Source organism: Melozone crissalis, unplaced genomic scaffold (assembly GCF_028551555.1).
Source record: "Melozone crissalis strain CALT ecotype California unplaced genomic scaffold, PUWL_Pcris_2 ptg000027l_1, whole genome shotgun sequence".
NCBI classification, from domain to species: Eukaryota; Metazoa; Chordata; class Aves; order Passeriformes; family Passerellidae; genus Melozone; species Melozone crissalis.
In genome coordinates, this window is record NW_026535805.1 from 47836872 (window position 1) to 47858678 (window position 21807).

Below are 21807 nucleotides of genomic sequence, written 5' to 3' on the forward strand. Positions count from 1 at the left end.
GTATTGTTTTGTGCATTTTCTTCTTTAGGGGCTTAGCAGAAGAGATAAAGCTTTTCCAAACAAGAAATTTGAGTTTCAGAAATTTCATGCTTTTATGAATATGAAGCTCTATGAATTTGAAATGTTCATGCTTAGCATTTAAGGTATTACAGAAAAATATTCTTCAATAATCTGCTATGCAAAATTCCCAGAAGGTAAAAACTGATGTGTCTACTCCCCCAGTATATATGTACTAATACTGCCAAAAGTATTTTTCTATTGTTCATAAAGACAGGCACATGTCTTAGCTGCTAAAATATTTGTGGCTTTGCAGACTTCTTGCACTGTAGTTATTTGGGTTTATTTTGCTCTGTGGCCAGTTATATCTTCTGTCTCCTGGAGGATGGCATATACAGAGCAAACCTTCCGCTCGTTCCTGGCACTGCCTCTGCAGCTTCACCAGTGGTGAGATCCAGTGCTCTGAGAACCTTTACAATCAACTTCCAATCTAAGAGACTCATTTTATTCAACAAAACAGAACAGGCCTTTGTGTCAGGTTTTCTTGATGGTTCAGAGTTTCACACGCTGCGATCACACGTGCGATTTAATGACATGGAGAGCTTTGTTTATGAGGATAACACATTTACAGTCACAGATGGCTCGGCAGTTTTCCATGAGGAGGTCTCTCCAGTGGGAAGTTCTAGCTTCAATGAGTACATTGTGGACTGCAATTTGGAGTACCCAGAGTACTTTGGCATTGGCAACTTGGTTTTCTATGGGCCATCAACTCAGCCTTTTCCTTTACCAACTGCTCCTCGTCTTGTCGCGGCTCTGTTTGGATCGGACCAAGCTGCGATCAGCTGGAGACCTCCTGAACACACCATTGGAAGCAGTAAGTTCAGCTGATTATCCCTGAAGGCCCATTTCTTTTCTTTCTACAGAAGTAATTTCTGGTTTCCCTTTTCTTGATTTGGACTTTGGTGATATCAATAGCAGATATGGATGGAAGTTATGGAATTACCTCTGCTTCAAAAATTTAGCTGGTAATTTGCCAGTAAAAGAGCTAAATTGTCTAAATTAACACAAGTGTGTGTTGGCAACTCATATGCCCCCTGCAAGGATTTTAAGCAAAACTTGATCTTAAGTATGTTATGGAGTAGCAGTGATGCTGGGTGCTGGTATCACATAGGAAATGGATGGCAGAGATGTAATAACTTTTGATCGGTGACTGTGCTATGGTTTCTACCCTCTGTGCATGTATCTTTGAATACCAGAAAATCACCTGGCCAGGGAAGATTTTTGTTCTAATGTCATTCTTCACGGGGAATTGAAACATGGGGCCAGAGGGGATTTAATCTATCCCTTTCTTAATTCCATTCTATTGGCATTTTTGAAAGCTCTCCAATATACATCTTTCTCAAAGGTTGTGTATCACCAGTTACAGCGATTTACTCTGTACTCACACAATTTTTTGCTTCACACAGGTTTATCTGCTTGGCAGAATTGGACCTATGATGTGAAAGTGTCGCCTCAGCACCCATTTGAGGAGGAATGGGTTGTCTCAAATATTAGTAACACAAGGCTTACAGTGAAGGGGCTGGCCAGCTTCACAGCATACGAAGTGTCAGTCAGAGCTGTGTCTCCTGCTGGTGCAGGGCCATGGTCAGAGTCATTTAGAGGTACAACTTTAGAAGAAGGTGAGAATTGCTTTGTCACACAGGAAAAATGAAGAACAAAGTGTGTATAAATCTTTCCACCTAGTGAGGCACACACTTTTGGCAAAGACTACAAAATAAGGAGCACAAAAAGGTTTTTCTTCGAATTAAAGAATACAGGATAAGTAAATTTGCTTTTATTTAAAGTAGTAAGATTTTCAAACTAGAATAATGATATTAAATATTATTTATGCATTAACATTCGTAGTTATCTACATTTTTCTAATGCAAATACTCTATCAAAATATTATTTGATACAGTAAAAGAGGTGTTATCCCTTTTCATTGCTCTGTAAAGAACTTTATATGATGAAGTGGTTTGTGCAATGCCCTGAGGATTACGGACAATTCATGGAAAAGTGCAGCTCACCAAATGCTGAAAATCCTTGATTTGAGCATAGATAATCAGGGGAAATGGACGTGTGCAAAATGTCTGAGATTTCCATGCCTTTGGAATATTTTTTGAAACCTCGTTCACCCGAATTAACCTAAGGCTGAGGGGAAAATAGCTCCCAGTTTAAGGGGCTGGACTGGCTTAGGGGTGACATTTACCTGACTTTGGTAAGGACAGGTCCAAATCCACAGTGATTTTTCAGCATCTAATAGGATTCCAAATTGCCTTATTGTTCTGGATCTGAAGCTGCCCTGAATCTCTGAATTTCTCAAATTATGATATTTTCATGTATTTCTTCTTTGTCCTTTATTCCTTAGGACAGGGGCAGCTTTAAAGGTGTTTTTGTAACTTTCCAGGAACAGGAACTATTGCTATTGAAATACAAATATTAAGATAAATTGCTTGTTGGTGTGCACAACTGCAGTTTTCTTCCTTTGTAGCTGAAGAGGAACCATATATATTGGCTGTGGGGCCTGAGGGTCTCTGGAAGCAGCGATTGGACAGCTACAGGCAAGGAGAACTCCTCTATCCTCATATAAGAAATGTTTCAGGTACATACTAAACAATTTGCACGCTGCTGCTACAGGCTTTTTGGCATTTGTTAGCTCTCCATAAATTTCACCAACAGCCCTGAAAGACAAGAGTTCTCTAGACTTGGATGTCATGAAGTGCAGTACAGCAGCTTCACTGAGCCAACACTTTGGGTTCATCCACTTTCTTCTATTTTACGAGTCAAATTAATCCTTAGTGAATCCTTAGTTACAGCAGAGCTAAAATCAACCCTCTGAACTAAATAGCTCTGTCTCCAGCATCCCAATATATGTCATATATTTATAATAATCAGGGCTATATATGTACAATACATGTACATTTTTTCCTGTAAGGAAGCATGTACCTTCACATTAGCTGAGTCTGACTGTGCATTTGTATTGATTTTTATTCTTGCCTGACTGCTTTTTATTCTTTAAAACAATGGAGTTTTTTTGAAATTTACATGTTTGTGTAATGCTTAACATCTTTTTTTTTCTTTAAGACCTCGACTGGTATAACAACACTCTTTATTGGATTAATTCCATGGGCCAAGTTCAAACCTGGACATTGAACAAAAGAAAAGGTACCAATGAGAACACTTATGTGTCTGACGTCAGAAATGCAAGGATGTTGGCCTTTGATTGGTTGGGTCAGTGCTTGTATTGGGCTGGCAAAGCAAATACGGTAGGTATAGCTGCATTTCTTAAAAAAGAAAAATCCCTTAAGTCAACAAAAAAGACTCTAAGGCAGTATTTGGGAAAGTAATCCCTATTTCTTGCAACCTGAGATACATTTGGACCTTTGCTATTATAGTGTAGAACAAGGAGGCTTTTCTTTACTTAAGTGATTTTCCACAGTTATAAAAAAGTTTGGGGTAAAATATTCACTAACATTCACTAATGCAGGATACTGAATTCACCAGGTGCAAAACAGGCAAATCAAACATGTTATCAACAGCTTTGTTGGATTCAACATTGTGAAAATAAATGAAGATAGTGAAAATGGAGGCTGCCCTGTTGATCTCAGCCAAGAAGTAGATGGACTTTATTTTAATCAAATTTGGCACTATTTGTTTACACAGAGATTTTCAAGGTTGACCTCTGCTCTGTGATATTTTGCAGATCACTGCAGTTAAAAAATAATTACAATTGCACTTTGTACACTCTCATATCAGGAACACTGACATGTGAATTATTTAAAAGGTATCTGACTTCAAAATTGTAGTGCTAATTTATGCAGTGCTGTCAAATTATGCCTTTCATTCCTTGTAAGTGCAAAGTCAGAAGCTGTTTTAAAAACTGGAGCTAGGAGGCCAGATTTCACACTGCCTTGCACCCTCATTTACACTTGTGAATAGTGAATATGAAGTGGGTGAGAAGTTCTGTCAGACAGAAGGCTGCCAAAACTGGGAAAGCGAAGGGAAAAAGCTATTTCAGCTTTTTTCTTTTGTTACTTTCTGGCAAAAATGAACTAATAATTTTGCATTATTCTTCATCCTTTTACTTTGAATGCAAAAGGTTTAGGCTTTGAAAGCTGAAGGCTTGCACTGTCTTTTGATAAACACATGTGGAAAAGTCACTAATGTACACTAAGCTGATCATAGCTGATGTGATGCTAAAGTCAATTCTTTTGTCCCTAGATCTACAGAAAATCACTGTGGGGAGGCCATATAGATGTTGTAGCTCATGTTGTGTTCCCAGTGAGGGACCTAGTTGTGGATTCAGTAAATGGCTATTTGTACTGGGCCACGATGTATTCAGTGGAGAGCACAAGATTGAATGGAGAGGAGCACCTCATGATACAAGAGCAGCTACAGTTTTCTGATAAACAGGTGACTGATTTTTTACTTCTCTTTCTTTCTATGAGAGATGGGGTGGAGGAGTGGTGTGTGTTTTAGTATTTAGATTTCTTGAATATAGTCAGTGTTCATTAGCTGCCAAAACTGTGGTTGTAATGCTACTCCTTCCCACATGTGAAAGGTTCTTTTTTTCCAGATGATTTAAGTCTAATGGTCACTTCTGGCTTTCACATCAAAATATGGATCCAGAGCTTCATAGCATCCTGCCTCTTTTGTGATGTTCCCCAGCTTGCAGGACCTGACTGGGCCAGTTTTGAGGCTTAGCACTTGCCAGAGATACCAGGGTTGCATTTTGGGTTGCAGAGGTGCTGTTAGAGGTTTTACCTGTGGTGATGAGAGGGGGGGGATGGCATCTGCCCCTGCTGCAGCCTGGCACAGCTTGCTGCTGCTGCCACAGTGCTGGTGAGGGTGCCACATCTGCCACCAATCAGAGGAAAAAAGGGACAGGGAGTTGTTGTTTTAGCTGTATTAGGTGGAGAACAGGTCCCATGCAGAAGTAGAAAGGAGAGGGAACATAGAGATGCCAGTTCCACCAATAGCTCACCAAAGATCCTGTAGTATGTGGAAGGTCAGTAGCTCACTTTTCCTACCTGGAGACACTTTGTTATGCTCTGAGGCCTGCACAACCTCCATATCTCTGCTGACTTCTCCACTGCCTTTCTTCTACATTCACCCCTCTCTGATGTCCTATCAAGTCTCTTAAAAACTTGGTTCACTGCTGACTCCTCATAGATGAGCTTCTCCAAATCCATCCTGCCTCTGCCACCTTGTAAGATTTGACCTCATTCTTGGTAGGTGGAATTTGGTGTTGCCTACACAATGGAAGAACTCTGAGACTGAGTTTTCTCCTCATGAAAAGATCTGCCAAGGTCTTAGCATATTCTTTCCTCCCTACCTCCCTTGCTTTCTTCCTTCCTTTAAACCCCAGTCTTTGTTGTTATTCCACCAGTCATACAAATTGTACTCCCATTTAACCTGAAGCCAGATTGTCCATTAAAGACCCTCTCCAGTTTTAGAGATCCATTTCTCTTAGTTAGCTTTGTATCATCCCCCAAAACATTTAACTTTCCTTTCCCAAAAGAAAAGAATTTGGTGTTTCTCTGATTATAAAACAAAGCCAGGCCTTGTTTAGTCCATGAAAGGAAGTTAATATTCTGAAAGGCCCACTAATCTCACGGGTGTTTTACTTCCATGAGGGCTTGGGAAGAAGGCAGGCAGGTTCTGGTGTGCCACCTGCTATAATTGTAATCCTGCATACAGAGGAACTGTAAAACTTTTGTATATGAGAGAAAAGTCTGTGCTGCAAAGGACCAATCTATCTCCCAGCCCCAGCCTCCCTACCCCTCTGTGGAAGCTGGCTGGTGTGGACTGTCTCCATGGGAAGGTATATGTTGTCCAAGCTCAGCAGCACACTTGGACATATCTTCTGGATGATCTGTGGCAAAGGACTGACATGTTCCACTTTATTCTAAGTGGCAAACCTCAACTTCCTTGCCCTTCTCTTTTGATTCTCTACTTGCTTCTCTGGATCGCCTCATGCTAACCTCAAATTTCTTGTTCTTGCTTTCAGGAACCTTGGCAGCAGTAGGATTGCTTGTCTGGTCCTGTCATTTTTTTTTTTCTGCACCTTTCTCTATGTCAGTGATACCAGCCTTCAACCATTCACTTATTCACACCTCCTACAAACAAACATCTCCTCTCCTGCTTCTCTGCTGCCCTAATCTGTGCACTGACTTCTGAACTCAGCCTCCTGCTGTGATGCACACAGGCAAAAAGCCAAGTACAAATGTCTAGATTGAGAAGTGACCAGTTGTAGCTGACAGGTGTTTCTTTATTAAATAAATCTCAGAATAAAACTATCAGAAGAAAAAAGGACAGCACAATATTCTTTAATCGTGGAATTGTTGAGCTGGTTGTTACTGTTTCAATACCAAGAGGCAAATATATGTTTGCACAGGTACTAATATGTACTTTCTTTGCACAATGAAGCTCTTTATGTGAAAAGGGCATGTCTTATCTCAGTATTAAAGTACAGATGTCGTAGTTAATTGCTGTTATCCAACAGTTAAAGAATGTTCTCCATGTAAGTAATTCTTACTGGTATTCACCATCTGTTTTTCCGATAAAGAATTCAGCTGGATCTTCAGCAGTTTGTAGCTGTACTTCCTTTTAGCTTGAAATCTGAATGCTAGGAATAGGAATAGAAGAGCCTACTGTAAAAATGGCAGGTTTCCTAAACAAATACAAAGGCAGAGCTTTGAAAAGTCTAATTTCTTTGGCAGGAACTAAATCCTTCTATGGCAATTATTTTATTTTCTGATCAGTTGTTTAGCTCAGCTGGTGTGTATTGGCAGAGCTTGATTGATTTGAGCAGAGCTCCTCTGATTTATTCCAACTTAGGATCTGGCATAGACTTTCCAAAGCTCTTACTAAGTTGTTTACACTGTACAGTATGATAGAACAAAAGTAATTTTATAGAGGAGCAGCAAAGTGCATTACATGGAAGTGGGGCCAGGACCCTTTTAGGTGTGGTTTCAATATTTTTAGTCAAAGGGTATTTCAAATAGCCAAGTTTATCCTGCATCTCGTGATGTTTGGGTACACTGCACCATCACAAATACATGTTGTGCCCAGAAACTAGTACCTCTCATGAGCTGGGAACTGCTTGCCTGCTTTTGAAGCATCACAGAAAGGAGGTTAAACTCCTGCCTAACTCCTGAAAATGAATAGTACAAATATTTATTTGCCTTTTAATAATGATGATACAGGGGTCAGGATAAAGAAGATGGACACATCTATAGGAAAATGTAATACCTGCAGAAAAAAAAAATGGGGCAAGGAAGAAGGACCCAAAGGTTCAAAATGGCAACACGAATTCAGGAAGATGTCATTTAGTGTGGAGCATGGGAGGGAGAATAGGTAAATGGGATAAAATATAGCACGACTGACTAAATATACACTTGGGCACATACACGCTGTGAGGTATTTTTAACAGGACAACCTACAGGAGCAATCATTCAAGCCTTGATTTTCTGACATACAATGTCAACAGAAATATGTCAAGAATGTGATTACATAAGGAGCAACAGACAACTAAGTGATATAGCATTTGCTTTCCTGTCATCATCTTCTGCAGTTTATTAATGAAGAGTTAGGGAAAAAAAGGCTGTTCCACTTACATACATAACGGAAATTTAAGCTTATAAGTGAATAGTTATGACTAGTGTTTGCATGAGAAGTTTGAGAGCTGCTGGAAAACATGTTCAGAGAGGCCCCAAACAACTTGTAAGCTGTGCTAATGATATAAAATAGACTAAACTTGATAACATTTAGCAGACTAACTTATGGAAGCAAATTCTTTTTTATTCACAGAACAGATTATTAAAGATCTGATTTTTATTACTGTTGCATATGGTATTGAATCTGTTATTTACTGCAGAAACAAGAAAACTCTATTTTGAATATTAGAACCTATTAAAAAGAAATAACAAATCTTTCACATCCCTGAAAGGAAGATGAAGCATTGAAGTAATGAACAGGAAGATTGTTTAGTTTCCTCCTCCACTTTATTTCATAATAAATTATTTACAAAAATTTAAATATTCAAATTTCCTGCTTAATCAAATAAATGAATTAAAATTTTGCATCTATTTTCCATAAGTAATGTAATATTTTAACTGTTTATGTGTAAAATCAAAGCTGGAAAACAAAGACAAAAGACCTGAAATGCTTTTTTCAAAAGGTGATTCTGACTTTCAGACTGGATATCACCCACCTGTTTCAGACAAAGAATGTTAAAATATTAGAGGTATTTTGGAGATTTTGATAGGTACTTCCACTAAGCACTTGATATGCTATTGCCATCATATCTGAGGTACTCAGATACTCCAGGGATGAACACTGTGACAGGTGTTAAAAAAATGTTATCTGGAAAATCATCAGCTGCTATAAATAGGAGTCCACCAAGGGCCTGATTATTTTCTAGTGCTATCTCTTTTTGTGTTAGAATAAACATTCATGGTAGTAATGCTATTTTTGCCAATAAAGAGGAACTCATGATGTTGTCTAGACAACTGTTATGCCTAAGGGTGCTTATCTCAGAAGTGAAGATGTGTTCCAATTGCTAGTTGGACTGTTTTTTCTTAGGTGGTTGGTGTAACCTTGGATCTCACCTATGGTTTTCTGTACTGGCTTGTGCGAGATAGTCTGTATCTAAACCTATACAGAGCTTCTCTCTGCAAAGAAGGGTAAGTAAATGTATTGCAGAGATAAGAAAGTCTGTATTCTCTAGTTTTTGTCATACTCTTTAAGAAAAAAATGTTGTCCAGTTTTTTATTTGCTGGGAAATGCCCTGACAAAGGCAGGAATGATGAATCTGACTCCATGTTCTCAGAAGGCTAATTTATTAGTTTATAATACTGTATTATGTTGAAGAATACTATACTAACTAAAGAATACAGACAGGATACTTGCTTATTGCGAAAAAGATAATAATGAAAACTCGTGACTCTTTCCAGAGTCCCAACACAGCTTGGCCCTGATTGGCCAATGAGTGAAAACAACTCACCAGAATCCCATGAAACAATCTCCAAACACATTCTACACAAGCACAACGCAGGAGAAGCAAATGGGATAAGAATTATTTTCCTTTTCTCTGAGAAAAATCCTGGGTGAGGGATTTTTTAGAGAACGTGAGTGCCACAGTCCAGTGCTGGGCACACTATTTACTAAATTAATAATAAAACAAAGCGCTAATGATTACGGCTAGATGATGGCAAACTACATGTTGTGGTGGTTGGTAACAGTTTTACAGTGAGAGAAAAAATGTACAGAACCTCAGCTGAACTGAGGTCATGCTCATCAATTTTTAGACTTGGCTTTAGGAAATAATTGCTGCTTATTGTCTGTTTTATCTTGGCATTTACAATGCTTGACAGCTTCGAAGTGCCTGGAGCTCTGTAACTGGCTCATCTTTCATGAATCTCAGGACTTGAACTGACACCACTTTCTCACCTGAGCAAACAGTATTCAGCAGGCTTTCCTCTTGATCATCCTGAACGTGAAATGGCTGCATAACTCCAGAAAGGCAAAGTTTATTAACACGAAACATAAAGAACACTGTTTATGGGTTAGCTTGATTATATACTAAAGCCTTGAGAAAAATAGTTTTCTCTAAGTGCAAAGTGTATAATGCATAAGAGTTTGTGAAACTATGTTTTTGCTCCCTTCCACGTGGAGAATGTGATTATATTAATTTTTTTTTCCAAGTATCAGATTAGATTGCCTAAACTTAATTGAGCAGCATCTGTATTTACATGTGCCCATAATTTTGCAGGCTGGCTTTGTGTGGAATCAGATGGAATTTCTGACTGACTTTAGACTTGCTATGATTAATAGTAAACGCTTAAAGAATCAAAATATGTCGATTAGTTTTAGCTGGAACATACAGCTCCATTATGAACAAATTGGCAGCCATAAATCATCACAGAATACAGAGATTAGGAGTGATCCAGCCTAGTGGACCTGGATGGTGTGTCAAAGCTTTTCCGAATTTGTTTTGGATGGCATTTGGAGGGCTCAAAGACATTTCTGAGATGGCAAAATGACATCTCTTACAACATATTGTATCTCTTACCAAGATAAATTGGGACCTAAAAAGGCCTGTAAGTTTTGACGTACGATATGCAAGGCAGATTAATTCACGGGTGATCCCAGTGAAGAATAATGTTAGTAGATCTTAGTAACTAATGGAAGAAAACTAACAGGGTCAAATGAATCTGGGTTCCTGATCTAGTGAAGTAGAATGAATCTCATACTCTGAGGTAGACTTCACTGTTTCAGTGAAATTGCTGAGAAAAGGTGGGCTGATTTTTCAAAATTCTCATTTTTCTGCATCTATGCAGTGGAATTTTAAACCATTTTATAATTATTTTCCAATGGAATAAAGGGAATGAAGGTCCTTTTGTTCTTTCTGTGATGTCTCATATTCTTCATATTCTTTTAAGAGCTTAAAAAAAAATTTGATTTGACTTCCTGCCTCCTACATTTTAGAATTTGAATTATAAGTATTAAGAACTTGAATTATAAGAAACTTAACAATATGTCAAACCTTGCATAAACCTGTTCCCTCTACGTGTGGGCTATCAGTTTGCTAATTTCATACGTTTCCACAGTTGTAGTAATTCCATCATCACGGAATTTGCAGCATGGAGTACTTCAGAAATATCTCCAGGTGCACTGGAATACTACAGTGGTCGTCTGTTCTGGATTAATAGGCTTCAGTTCATTACAGTCCAGGAAGTCAATCAGAGCCTTAGCATTCCCTTCTCACAACCAGCAGAGTTTACAGCCTTCACCCTTGTTCAGGCATCACTTAAACCTTTGCCAGGTACATTATTTTCTTTATCTAAAGGTATTCACTGTCAGCCTGTGATTCTTCATTCTTGAATTTCTTTAGTAATTTGACAAAAGATAAGGACAAGACCAAATTATTAATAAATATATTAATAACTTGTTAATAAATATATCAGGATATACCTGATATATGTATATATATATATATCACCTGATAAATATATCAGGATAATGTGCAATTATAAAAGCTGATGCTAAACATATGGATAAAAAGAATATGTGCTGTTGCTATTTATTGTTTCTATTTAATGTTGGCTTACAGGATTTACTTCCATGTTCTAAGTCATATTTGAATAGTCTACCTATTCCTCACATTCTTTAGATTATTATTATTTCTTCTGTTTGTGGACAGGAAACTTTTCTTCTACACCAAAAGTGATTCCGGATTCAGTGCCAGAGTCTTCTTTCAGAATTAAAGGAAATTCCTCAAGTTTTCTCATCACTTGGAGTCCCTCCACAAAGGTGGAATGGGGAACTGTCTTTTACTGCGTGGGATCCAAAGCTCTACAAGTGAGGATATTGATGCAATCCCTCCCTATTATCTACATATATTACTCCATCTACTTGCTGATACATCTATTTTTAAAAAGAAATGGAGGATTTTCTTCTCTGACATTTAAAAATTGGTCAAGAACTAAACTAAATTGCAAACACAGTGCAAGTTGCCCAGTTTCTCCACCACTGCTGCCAACAAGTGGCTCTGGGCTAGTGGCGGGGATGGCACTAGTCAGGCAAGGAGATCACAGTGGTCAAAAATTCATGAGAAAGCCTCTCACAGTAACTCAGAGAAAGAAGTGTCCTCTGAGATGACAGTGGGACAGGCTTTGCCTGAATGTGAAATGTAGCCTTCATCCCCGCTTTAGTGCATTTGGCAAGCTTTACTTCAAATTCAAAGGGCAGATAGCTGGCACATGGCTACCCATCACTACAGTGCCACAGGAGCTGGTGAAACAATGACCACTCACAGGAGGAGAAGCTGTGTTTTGATTTAGGTGACCGGTTTGGTGAGGGGATTTTGGAAAACTGAAGGCCTTTTGAGCAGTAAGAAGTCTTGCTTTATTTTGTTCTGTCTAATTTCATTTGCAGCCTCGGGAGAATGAAGGATGCCTTCACCCCCATAATCTGACAGTGCCATCCTACCGAGTGGATTGGCTGGAACCATTTGCACTCTTTGACTTTACTGTCACTCCGTACACATACTGGGGCAAGGCACCAATGACATCTGTATCCCTTCGGGCCCCTGAAGGAGGTACTGAAATTTTACATCCTGTTCCTCGTGTGTAATGGGTACTGGGAGCAGCTCAGTGTCAGCAAGTGAAACCCTGGTGTGAAGGATGAGCAGCTTTCAGAGCTAGTTAGCTGCAGGCAGAGTTGCAAGGACATGTTTCTGAGTATCTTTGCCAATCATCTATTGCATACAGAAATGCAGACAATTGGAGTAATTGAATTCAGAGCAGAAAATGCTGGGCAATATATCCAGCATGTGCCTGTGACTACGAGCAAGAGAGAGAAACTGAATTCATTACAATGAACACGAAAAGCTGCATGCAATATCTTAATCACTTAGTAGATTTTTAAAAAATGCTATGCACATTTTAGTCTTGCTTCAGTGTTTATTTCTGCTCTTATGCATGTCAAAATTAAGTTAGCTAAAATATAGTGTTGAGTGACTGAAGCACTGAGAAAGCTTATGAGATGCAGTAGATTTTGAAGTGAATAGGAGAGGGAATAGAATATGCTCTGTGTTGTGAAAATTTTTACAGTCCCATAGTTACATACAGGACTTGGCTAAATAGATATGTCCCAATCTCTGTGCAGGAGTGCATTTTTTTTCCTGTTTATACAGCTCTTTCTTTTGGCTAGGCAAGTTAAAATCAGATAGATTCGCATCAATGAAAAATAGAAAGGAATAACCATTAAGTTTTAGATAATCTTCTGTAGAGTTAGTTATTAGGGTTTGTGTTTTAACAGGAGTATTTTGTTCTGTGTATTTTATCTTTATTTTTTTTACACAGTTCCTTCAGCCCCTAGGAACCCTAGAATATATGTGTTACAAAATGCCCTACATGGAAGTGATGGGAAAGTACTTGTGGAGTTCAGGTGGGACAGACCTGAAAGGGATAATGGAATATTAATGCAGTTCAGGGTTTACTATCAGCTAGTGAATCAGAGCAGCACTTCTGGCACTTTCATGGAGTGGATTGAAAGCAATGTTAAACCCACCCAGATGCAGTTTTCTCTCAAGGATGCTCTTCCCAACATCACAGTAAGGTTTCAGGTATGAAAAATTACTAATTTTGTCTCGTGCTAGGTGGGAGATGTTATCTGTGCAGTCAGATGTGTTTGCCTGGGAGATGTTTTTTTTGGCACGAGGCAAGAGCTTGTGGTTTCTGCTTGTAGAACTGCTGATATGCTGACTCACCCATGCGCACCTGGTTCAACTTCTTTTTGTATCATGTTGTTCGCTAAATGTTGAAGCCCAAAAGAAACTTTTCTAGAGGTTTCCCCAAACCACTGCTAGAAATTGCAAGTTGAACACGGATTCAACTGGTCTGGTGGAGAGTGACAGGCCTTTTGAACAGAGCCACAGTTTGAGAAAGTCAAGGACTCATGTGGCTTCCATGGAAAGAGACTTCCAGTCCAAAACTTGTCAAGATGTCATATTGTCATTGGGATAAGAGTTTTGAAACAGACAAAATGTGTGCTTGAAAGGCAAGTTAAAAACAAGAGAGCATGTAATAGACCAGATACTAATAAGAGAGAACACCGTGTTGGTTGCAAGGTCTGCAAACAGTAGGAATTGTTCCAGGGTGGGAAAGGAAACAAAAAGACTGTCTGGAGTCCTTTGAGCTCTAACTATTAGATGTAGCATGGATTGTCAATCTCTGGGCCACTGGTTAAATTTCTCCTTATAGCCACGGTCCCAACTTGAATGCAGCCTTTGAACTGACCAGCATAGCCTTGTGTCAAACAGACCACACACACTTATGTTCCCAGATGAACAGACAGGAGTTTTGTCTCTATTAGCTCTACAGAATCTCAAATGCAGTCATTTATGCTGTTACATAACATAAGTATCAATCTCCTGTCCCACAGGTGCAGGCCTTCACCTCTGTAGGTCCAGGACCTTTGTCTGACATGGCAGAGAGGAATTCATCAGGTATGGATGATTTAGTTGCTATCTCATGGCTTGTGTGTAATAGCTGGTGAAATGACAGTACAAGAATTTGGCAGTCTGATGAATAGCCTCCAACATGTTATGTAACATACAGCAAACACAACAGAGGAAATGGTTACCTCCTCTGATATGAAAGATTAACACATTCCTTATCATTCGACTAAATTTTGGGAATTTCAAGCTTTTCCTCAAACTATGCTAAATTAGCTTTTTTGTGCAACTCCAGGTTAGCATGGAACAGTAGGTTTTCACCTGTAACCTGTTTACTGATAGAGATCATTATATATTTCTAGTTTTGCTGTTAAAGGTCATTAAATGAACAAATCTGTTTTGCTGTGCTTAAATTTGTTAGGTAAGCATTCACAATGCCACTGAAAGTATCTTAGTAGTTTGACTGTGATGACAAGAGGGCATCTCATTGCTTTATTTTTTTTCTGTTGCAAATACAATACGTTCATACCCAACATTTATTTGTATCTTGTACTTTCTTTCCTTATGAACAACTGTGTTTATCTAGGATGGGATTTTTTTGTTAATTGTGCTGTGCCCTTTTCCTTCCAGATCTTTTCCCTATCCCAACTCTAATAACTCTTTCTGCCAGCAAGTTGTTTCTTACTGACATAGACAGTGGTCATACCATCTGGGAACTTTCAGCCAAGACTGATGTAAAGGACATCTGTTATATTGCTAATGATGACAAAGCGTACTTTATCACTGAAGATTCTCTTTTTATTCTTGATATACAGAACGCTTCAATGTTTCAGGTACTCCTTTGGTCACTCCCTTACTTGTGAGAACCTAGGAAAACTATAATTACTTGACCATTATTGCCATTATTTTATGGCCAACTGTTTTTTTGAAAAAGTAAAAATGACCAGAGTGTACCATTGTTAAAGTTGTCCTGTTAATCATAAATGGTTTACTGACATCTGCTTTGTTGATATTTTTATTAGATGTTCAATTTAAAATTCATACTAGTAAATACAAGAAATTAATATTTTGTATCACATTTAATTTAATTTAATTTTATTTACATCATTCTAATTTCAAGAATATGGAAGCAACAATTGATATTTGTGAAACAATAGTTTTGATTTTTCTAAAAATATTGCCAATCCATGGCACATCTTTGTATTTTGACTTCTACTTCCCAAGCAGGCATTTTTCTTTCAGAAACAAATTGGTTTTCATAATGTCTTAGCACCAGGTTGGAAAATTCTGTCCTTTTAAATTTTTTTCTTAAGTTTTTCAGAGATGTGCATCTTCACAATGTCACAGCCATCACAGTTGACTGGATTGCAAGGCATCTCTTTGTTGCCCTGAAAACACCACAGAATGAAACTCAAATATTTTTTATTGATCTTGAGCTCAAGAAAAAATCTCTACAAGCCTTGAACAAGCAGCTCAGCAAAAGTAATTCAACTGTATCATCTCTGTTGTCATATCCTTTCTTAAGGTAAGGTACATACTAGTAATAACTTTTTTAAGAGCAAATTTTAGACATGATTTTCACTAAAACTTGAACTGTTAAGGACCGAAAAGGACTCTTTATAGTGGATGAGTTTTGGCATTATGTAAATCTCAGAAATTTTTCAATGTAGTGCTACTTAAGTGCTGCTAGTTGAGCTTGGACATACCTAATTTCAAAAAAAAGTTTGTGTTTGAGTAACAATTTTAAATTATGCTTAAATACTGATAGGTGCTTCTCTATGTGTAATGCAAGTGAAAGTCAACACAGATAACATTTTTTTTGTAGCAGCCATTTTATCCAGAATAGCCAGTTATTGTGTCAGACTAGGATTGCATTTGACTTGGTCAGGTTGAAGTTTTCCTACTGAAAGCAGCGCATTTTCTTTGGTAGCCGCTTGTACTGGCTGGAAGAGTTTGATAACGGCAGCCACGTGTTTTATTATGATATTCTGAACAACACCGTGCACCACATCCTGGGACATGGATTGGTAGAAAACCAGATGAGGAGCTACTGCACCTGTAATGTCACAGAAGCAGAGCTGGGAAGGCCTATCAGTATAGATCTGTCTGACTCCAAAAATCCCCAGCTGCTTTTCATCAGAGGAAGAGACGAAATATGGGCCTCAGATGTGGAGGGTTGCCACTGCTGGAGAACTATCAAAATACCAAATATTCAAGGTCTGAGTGTCTTTTATTTTTTTAGGTAGTTTGTGATTCTTGCTGTCTCTTACTTCAAACAACTTGGATTTCAGAAAATAGCATTCATGAAGCACGGATTATAGAACTGATTCATCTATAGTCAAATGTTTGTTTTCTGCGTTTCCAGTTGTAAACTTTATTCATACAAACTAGAAGAGCAGTGTGAAGATGTTTACTGGTGCAAGTGTGTATTCTAGTAAAATGTAAAAGAAATGCTACAGCCTCAAGTGCTACTTGTCAATAGATTTCACTTAGAATATTAACACATTATTTTGCTAGGGTTTTATATTAGCTACACCTATTGCAGTTTATCTCAATGAAAAGATACAGTAACAAATCATGCCTGAAAATGGCATTGCAGACTTCATCATGTAAGGAAGGTACTTGACGCAGGTAGATAATTCGTCTTGTATGACAAACTCTCCATGTTTCACATCTTGTGATAATAACACTTTACTCTTGGTTGCTCAGTTTTCAGCTCAGTTCTGGAGGTGTGCTGGTAAAGCTGCTCTGCTACCAGAAGAGCTGTCTTAGCTGTTTCTGAGAGATGGCAGATCATGGTGGTTTTCATCTTGGAAAAAAGAGCAAAGTTTCTTTAGACAGATCTTGCTTTCGTGTTTCATTTCTTGAATAGCAGTTCTCATAATTATGGGTAATTAAACACCTTCAAATCTACACCTGTAAACTGGAATAGCAGTGTCTCAGCATCATGAGATCTGCTGGGAAATATCAGAAATCTCTTGTCAAGAGGAGGTCCCTGGGGATACAGTATGGCCAAAATGGCTGTATTGACTCACTGTGAAAACAAGCACCCTTCTGTTCTTGTAAAATCATCTGCTCAGGGTTGACTATAAAACTTATCTATGCAACGTTTTCCTACAGGCAATAAAATTGGCAGCCTGACTGCAGATAAGAAATTTATATACTGGACTGCTGAAACAAAGGAATACACTGAAATTTGGCTAGCAGATAAAGAAAGCAGAAGTCACTTTCTTCACAAGAGAGCAAACCACACACTGAAAATCTTGGCTTACAGCTCAGCAGCACAATCATATCCAGGTAAAGGGGATTTGGGTTCTTTTGTGAATGTAACCAGTTTCTATCAGAGCATGTATTGAAGTTGCAGATGTGTATTTATGTAAAGTATGCTTCATGGATTCAGGTACCTTCTACACAGAAACAATTTGGACTTTTTAAAAAGGATGAATATAAGGACTGGCCTTGTGTTGAATACAATGGAAGGTCACGATGATGAATATTTCACCTGTTTGTTAATGCCAAACTATGCCTATTTTCAAACATGGAGATGTGTCAGACATGGAGATTTAGAAAAGGTGGTGCACATTACAGCACAGAAAAAGAGAAAATATGTTCCACAGTGTTGTAGCCAGAGTTTCATAGTGATCCCTGTTGTGACACAGATTTCTGAGTTTGTTCACCAAATATATAAAACTAAAATAAAGGTCTGTCCTTTCAAAGATAAAGAGATAAGAACTCTGCTTATTAAAGTGATTTATAATGAAGTACCCAAGAGACAACTACAAGTTACACTATAGCAGACCCAGCCATCACTTAGAACTCCAGATATTTTAAACGAACCATTGTAGAATGAAATAAATAAAACATTAGTTTTAACAGAAAATTAGGATTCATGATACCTATAGGGATAATCTTTGTAAATGCAGAGGTTTATAACAGCTACTAGCATGACGAATATATTCAAAATAACGATTGAACTCTAATTTTACATAAAAAACCTGGCAAATATACAAATGAATATTTTATCAAGATGAACTTATTTGGAATAAAAAATTTTCACATTCTTTTGAGTAGCTGGTACAGTCATGCCTGCCTGTGGCTGCTCTGACCAATGCCCAGGCTATTCTTGCCAATGCTCTGGGCATGTTTGTTCTCATGAGATCTGTGTGGGCTTGGCTTTGATGTAGGAGCCTGGTTTGGCCCTGGTACAGAATGTGCCAATCCCTATCCCCAGGGACAGGGTTTCCTGCAAGAGCCCCAGGCTTGGCTAGGGCAGAAAGAGAAGAACCAAATTTCAGTCCAAATGGATTATTCCTATCCAGAGATCCCCACAGAGATTTTCTAATTTACATTGACAGCTGCAAATACATTTGGAGGAGTATGCATGATTTGGAGTATACATTTGGTAGCAGTGGCAGGGTTGCTCACTTTGGGAGAAAAGATCTTAACTATGAGGTCAGTTGTTGGGGCCAAAGGGCAAGAATTGGTCCTTGTACCTTCTTCCCTGTGCACATGCCTAAATTTCTTCCTTCTTAGCAGGAAGTCCATTTAATATATTTCTATTTTGTTTTAGAAAGTACACCAATTTTCTTTTGTTACTTTTCAGTAACTGTCAGTGTAGTTTTCTACTGTTTTCTCCCTCCAGACTCCTTTTCCACCTCCCACATTTGTCTCTCATTATCCGTTGTTACATTACACATGGAAAACTGTTTGGAAGCAAAAGCAGATTACAATTAATTGCTGGAGAAGGCAATGTCTATGCAGCCTATCTGTCTTTTCCATTACAGGCAAGTTTGTGCTCATCAATATGTACTGCCCTGACAACACAGCAACTACAATTTGCTACATCTTCTACAAAGATGTAGGAAATTGTACAAACTACATCTTCTACTTCAAGAAGGACCTAAATTCTTTATTAAAATTGTATCTTGTCAAAGATAAATAAGAGTTTCTCTGAGGATCACTATTTTTGTGTCCATGAAAGGAATCAAAGTTGTTTCAGGCAGAATTTTCTTCTGTTTGTCTTTGTGAGAACAGAAAAAATACTTTGTAGTTGTGCTTTCTCGTATGAATGGTGGCAGAATCCCATGCAAGTTTGCATTGGTCCAGCCGTAATTTTAATTTTTAATCTTTTAATGTCTTTCCTAGATAAAAGATGCCTGATTCTCTTGCCAGACACTGAGAAACCCACTATCCTTGCTACGACCAACACCAGTTTTACATTAAGCTTGCCATCTGTCGCACCACAGCAGCTCTGCCCCGGCATATCCCAGCCTACACCGACATACCTGGTATTTTCCAGACAAATTACAAACATCTGCAGGAACTCAAGGCAATGTTTGTCTGCTCCACAGCAAAAAACATTGGTATGGCTACTCCACACAGAAATGCATGTGATACCATCTATAAACAGGGAATGTGATGTTCACTTCTAGTGACTTCATGAACCATTCTGTAGCTTTCTGTCAGCGAGTTTTACCATTTCTACATCCCAACAGTAATTGTCCTTTCTCTATGGTTTTTCCTTTGTGCAAGAGCCCCCCTACTTTTTGTCTTGTTTTTTGGTATGTACTTTCTTTTCTGTAGGAAACTGTGATTCAAACATTCTTTTTTTAAACACTAAAGTGTTTTACAATCCAAAAACACTACTGTATTACTTTTTAAGCACACATTTCATTGACAGATGATTGGGTTGACATATGACTCTCTTTTCTAAGAATGCATGTTTGTTATCTGATTTGGACTTACAGGAATGTCAGAGTCCTATTGCTGTCTTAGAGAACCTACAGCCATTTTCGAGCTATGCCATACAAGTTGCAGTGAAAAACTACTATTCAGAAGAGGAAGTGCTGCCTGTGGGAGAAGGCACAGTTGGCACAACTCTATATGGAGGTTTGTTTCATATTTTATTCTGAATTTGAGCTGAGTTCTCATCTCAGTTAGAGGAAGATGTATGCAGGTTTGGGCTGTAAATCAGAAAGTGGACAACAAGTCTGATTAAAATCTAACCTGGATAGATCTTCACAAGGTTTTGGCAAACAGACTTGATAAATTTGTAAGATTCATTTAATAAATTTGTATCTATTCTTCAATGCTTTGGCCTATTTGCTTCCTGAGGAAAGATAACTTATGGTTAAAAGTGGCTAAACAGTTGCAATTTCTGTCTTGAACCACATCTTTAAGTAAGTTGTGTTCGAATGTAGGTGTGATTATGTATGTTTAAATATCTGTGTTATGTATTCATTCAGCATTAAGATTTTTTCCCCTGTCCTGATGTCACTCTCATGATTGCTGTTTCTAAGGCTAATGCAGATTTGTTTTGTTGTGAACCAGGCTGGAAAGGCAACACTTCATTTTTACTTTTGGCCTGAATGAAAACAGCTCATTTTCAGTTGATTTGAAGAATTTTGAAGTGCTCTTTCAGTCCTTGTTCTTTGGGAATACTACAGTCTGAGCTGGATGTCTCCTGTGTTTGCAAATACCTCAGTTAGGGCAGGAAGATGATTCTACTCATTCCCTGCTTCACCCTACCTGTTTGCCGCTGAGGGGCAGCTGCTGTGCCAGTTTTCTTGAAGCTCTTGACATTTTCCAGAAGGAGAAGGATCATCCAAAAGTTCATGTTATGCTTTTGCATGTGTTGTAGCCCAGCCCAATAGAGCTACCTTGCTCAGCACTTTTTCTTGTTTTGCATGTGCAATTCTCTACATGCACATTTGTCTTTATGAAGACCTGTCTTTGTGCTCCTCTGCAGATAACTTTCTCTGTGCTTTTGCTGAAGTCCCTTGCTGAAAACATGGAAAGAAAACCATTATGAGGGGTAGCTGTCCCCCATGGTGCACATAGTGCTTGCTCTTCTGTTGTGTCAGTTTTGCTCTGTTGTGCCTGGTGTCAGCAGCCAGTGTCAGCTGGATCCACATAAACTCTTCATTTGCAGAGCCATCAGGCACCTCTCTTAATTCCTTAGTCAGCAAGTCAGAATTATAGCCAAGTCTACAGTATATCTGTGTTTTGCTGAAAGACTGTGGAGGTGGTACCTAGGGATACTTCGTGTGGAACTCACTGGGATGTGGGAATGCTGTGGCCCCCATCTTCATTAGTTTTCTTGTCTAAGTCTTGTTCTGCAGAGTTGGAGCAGTTCTTTTTTTTTAGAGAGGGTAAGGGAGTGAAACTGAGAGGCACAGAGCCCTTGGGCACTGGCTCCCTTAGCCTGGCTGCATCAGGGCTGGCCGTGGCTGGCACAGAGCTGTGCTGTGCAGCAGTGCATGTGAATATTACTGTGACATGCAGTTAGGGAGCCACAGCAGGACTCCTAAGGTTTTCCTTTACCTCTTTTTACCTCTCTGTGCATTTTGGCTGCTTCAGATGTTGATAGAATAACTGGAATTAAAGTATGGACAGCCACCACTACGTTTTTCTTACTTTCCTCAATGTCTCTTTCCCCAGCAATCAACTGTGCCCAAGAAAACATTTTATCCAGAACACCTGGCAACAAGTACATGCCAGGAGTCCTGATTTCCTTTTTTTTTTCCTTAGGGATGCACTCTTTAAAGGTTTCTTTAAGGGTTCATTCATAGAATAATCAGCCTCTCTTTTTGCCACCATTGTCCAGAGGAGAGCATCACCTGTGAGCCACCCTGGCTTCTCTTATGCACAGATCATTCCCTGTTTTTTATCCTGGGAGCCATCATATTTTACCCCTTAAAAACCCTCTGTTTAAGGTGAGCTTCTTTTCATCTTTCAAATGGAAGTGAAACAAGAGGTGCAGGCTTATTATCACCCTTCTCAAGGAATCCAGATATGCTACACTTCCA

At 38.6% G+C, this 21807-nt stretch overlaps 1 protein-coding gene across 1 annotated transcript in view; it reads left to right on the top strand.

Annotated features, from left to right (window-relative positions):
- The window catches only part of ROS1 (ROS proto-oncogene 1, receptor tyrosine kinase), a 67982-nt gene that overhangs the window by 15570 nt on the left and 30605 nt on the right, over positions 1–21807 (top strand). Inside the window, exons 13-29 of the mRNA XM_054279839.1 lie at positions 360–871; positions 1464–1676; positions 2528–2638; positions 3121–3302; positions 4258–4449; positions 8623–8723; positions 10650–10864; positions 11243–11400; positions 11977–12139; positions 12906–13168; positions 13987–14050; positions 14630–14832; positions 15313–15524; positions 15930–16216; positions 17120–17296; positions 19145–19362; positions 19747–19888. Of these exons, the coding sequence (XP_054135814.1) occupies positions 360–871; positions 1464–1676; positions 2528–2638; positions 3121–3302; positions 4258–4449; positions 8623–8723; positions 10650–10864; positions 11243–11400; positions 11977–12139; positions 12906–13168; positions 13987–14050; positions 14630–14832; positions 15313–15524; positions 15930–16216; positions 17120–17296; positions 19145–19362; positions 19747–19888 (3413 nt within the window). The remainder of the gene's footprint in view (positions 1–359; positions 872–1463; positions 1677–2527; positions 2639–3120; positions 3303–4257; positions 4450–8622; positions 8724–10649; positions 10865–11242; positions 11401–11976; positions 12140–12905; positions 13169–13986; positions 14051–14629; positions 14833–15312; positions 15525–15929; positions 16217–17119; positions 17297–19144; positions 19363–19746; positions 19889–21807) is intronic.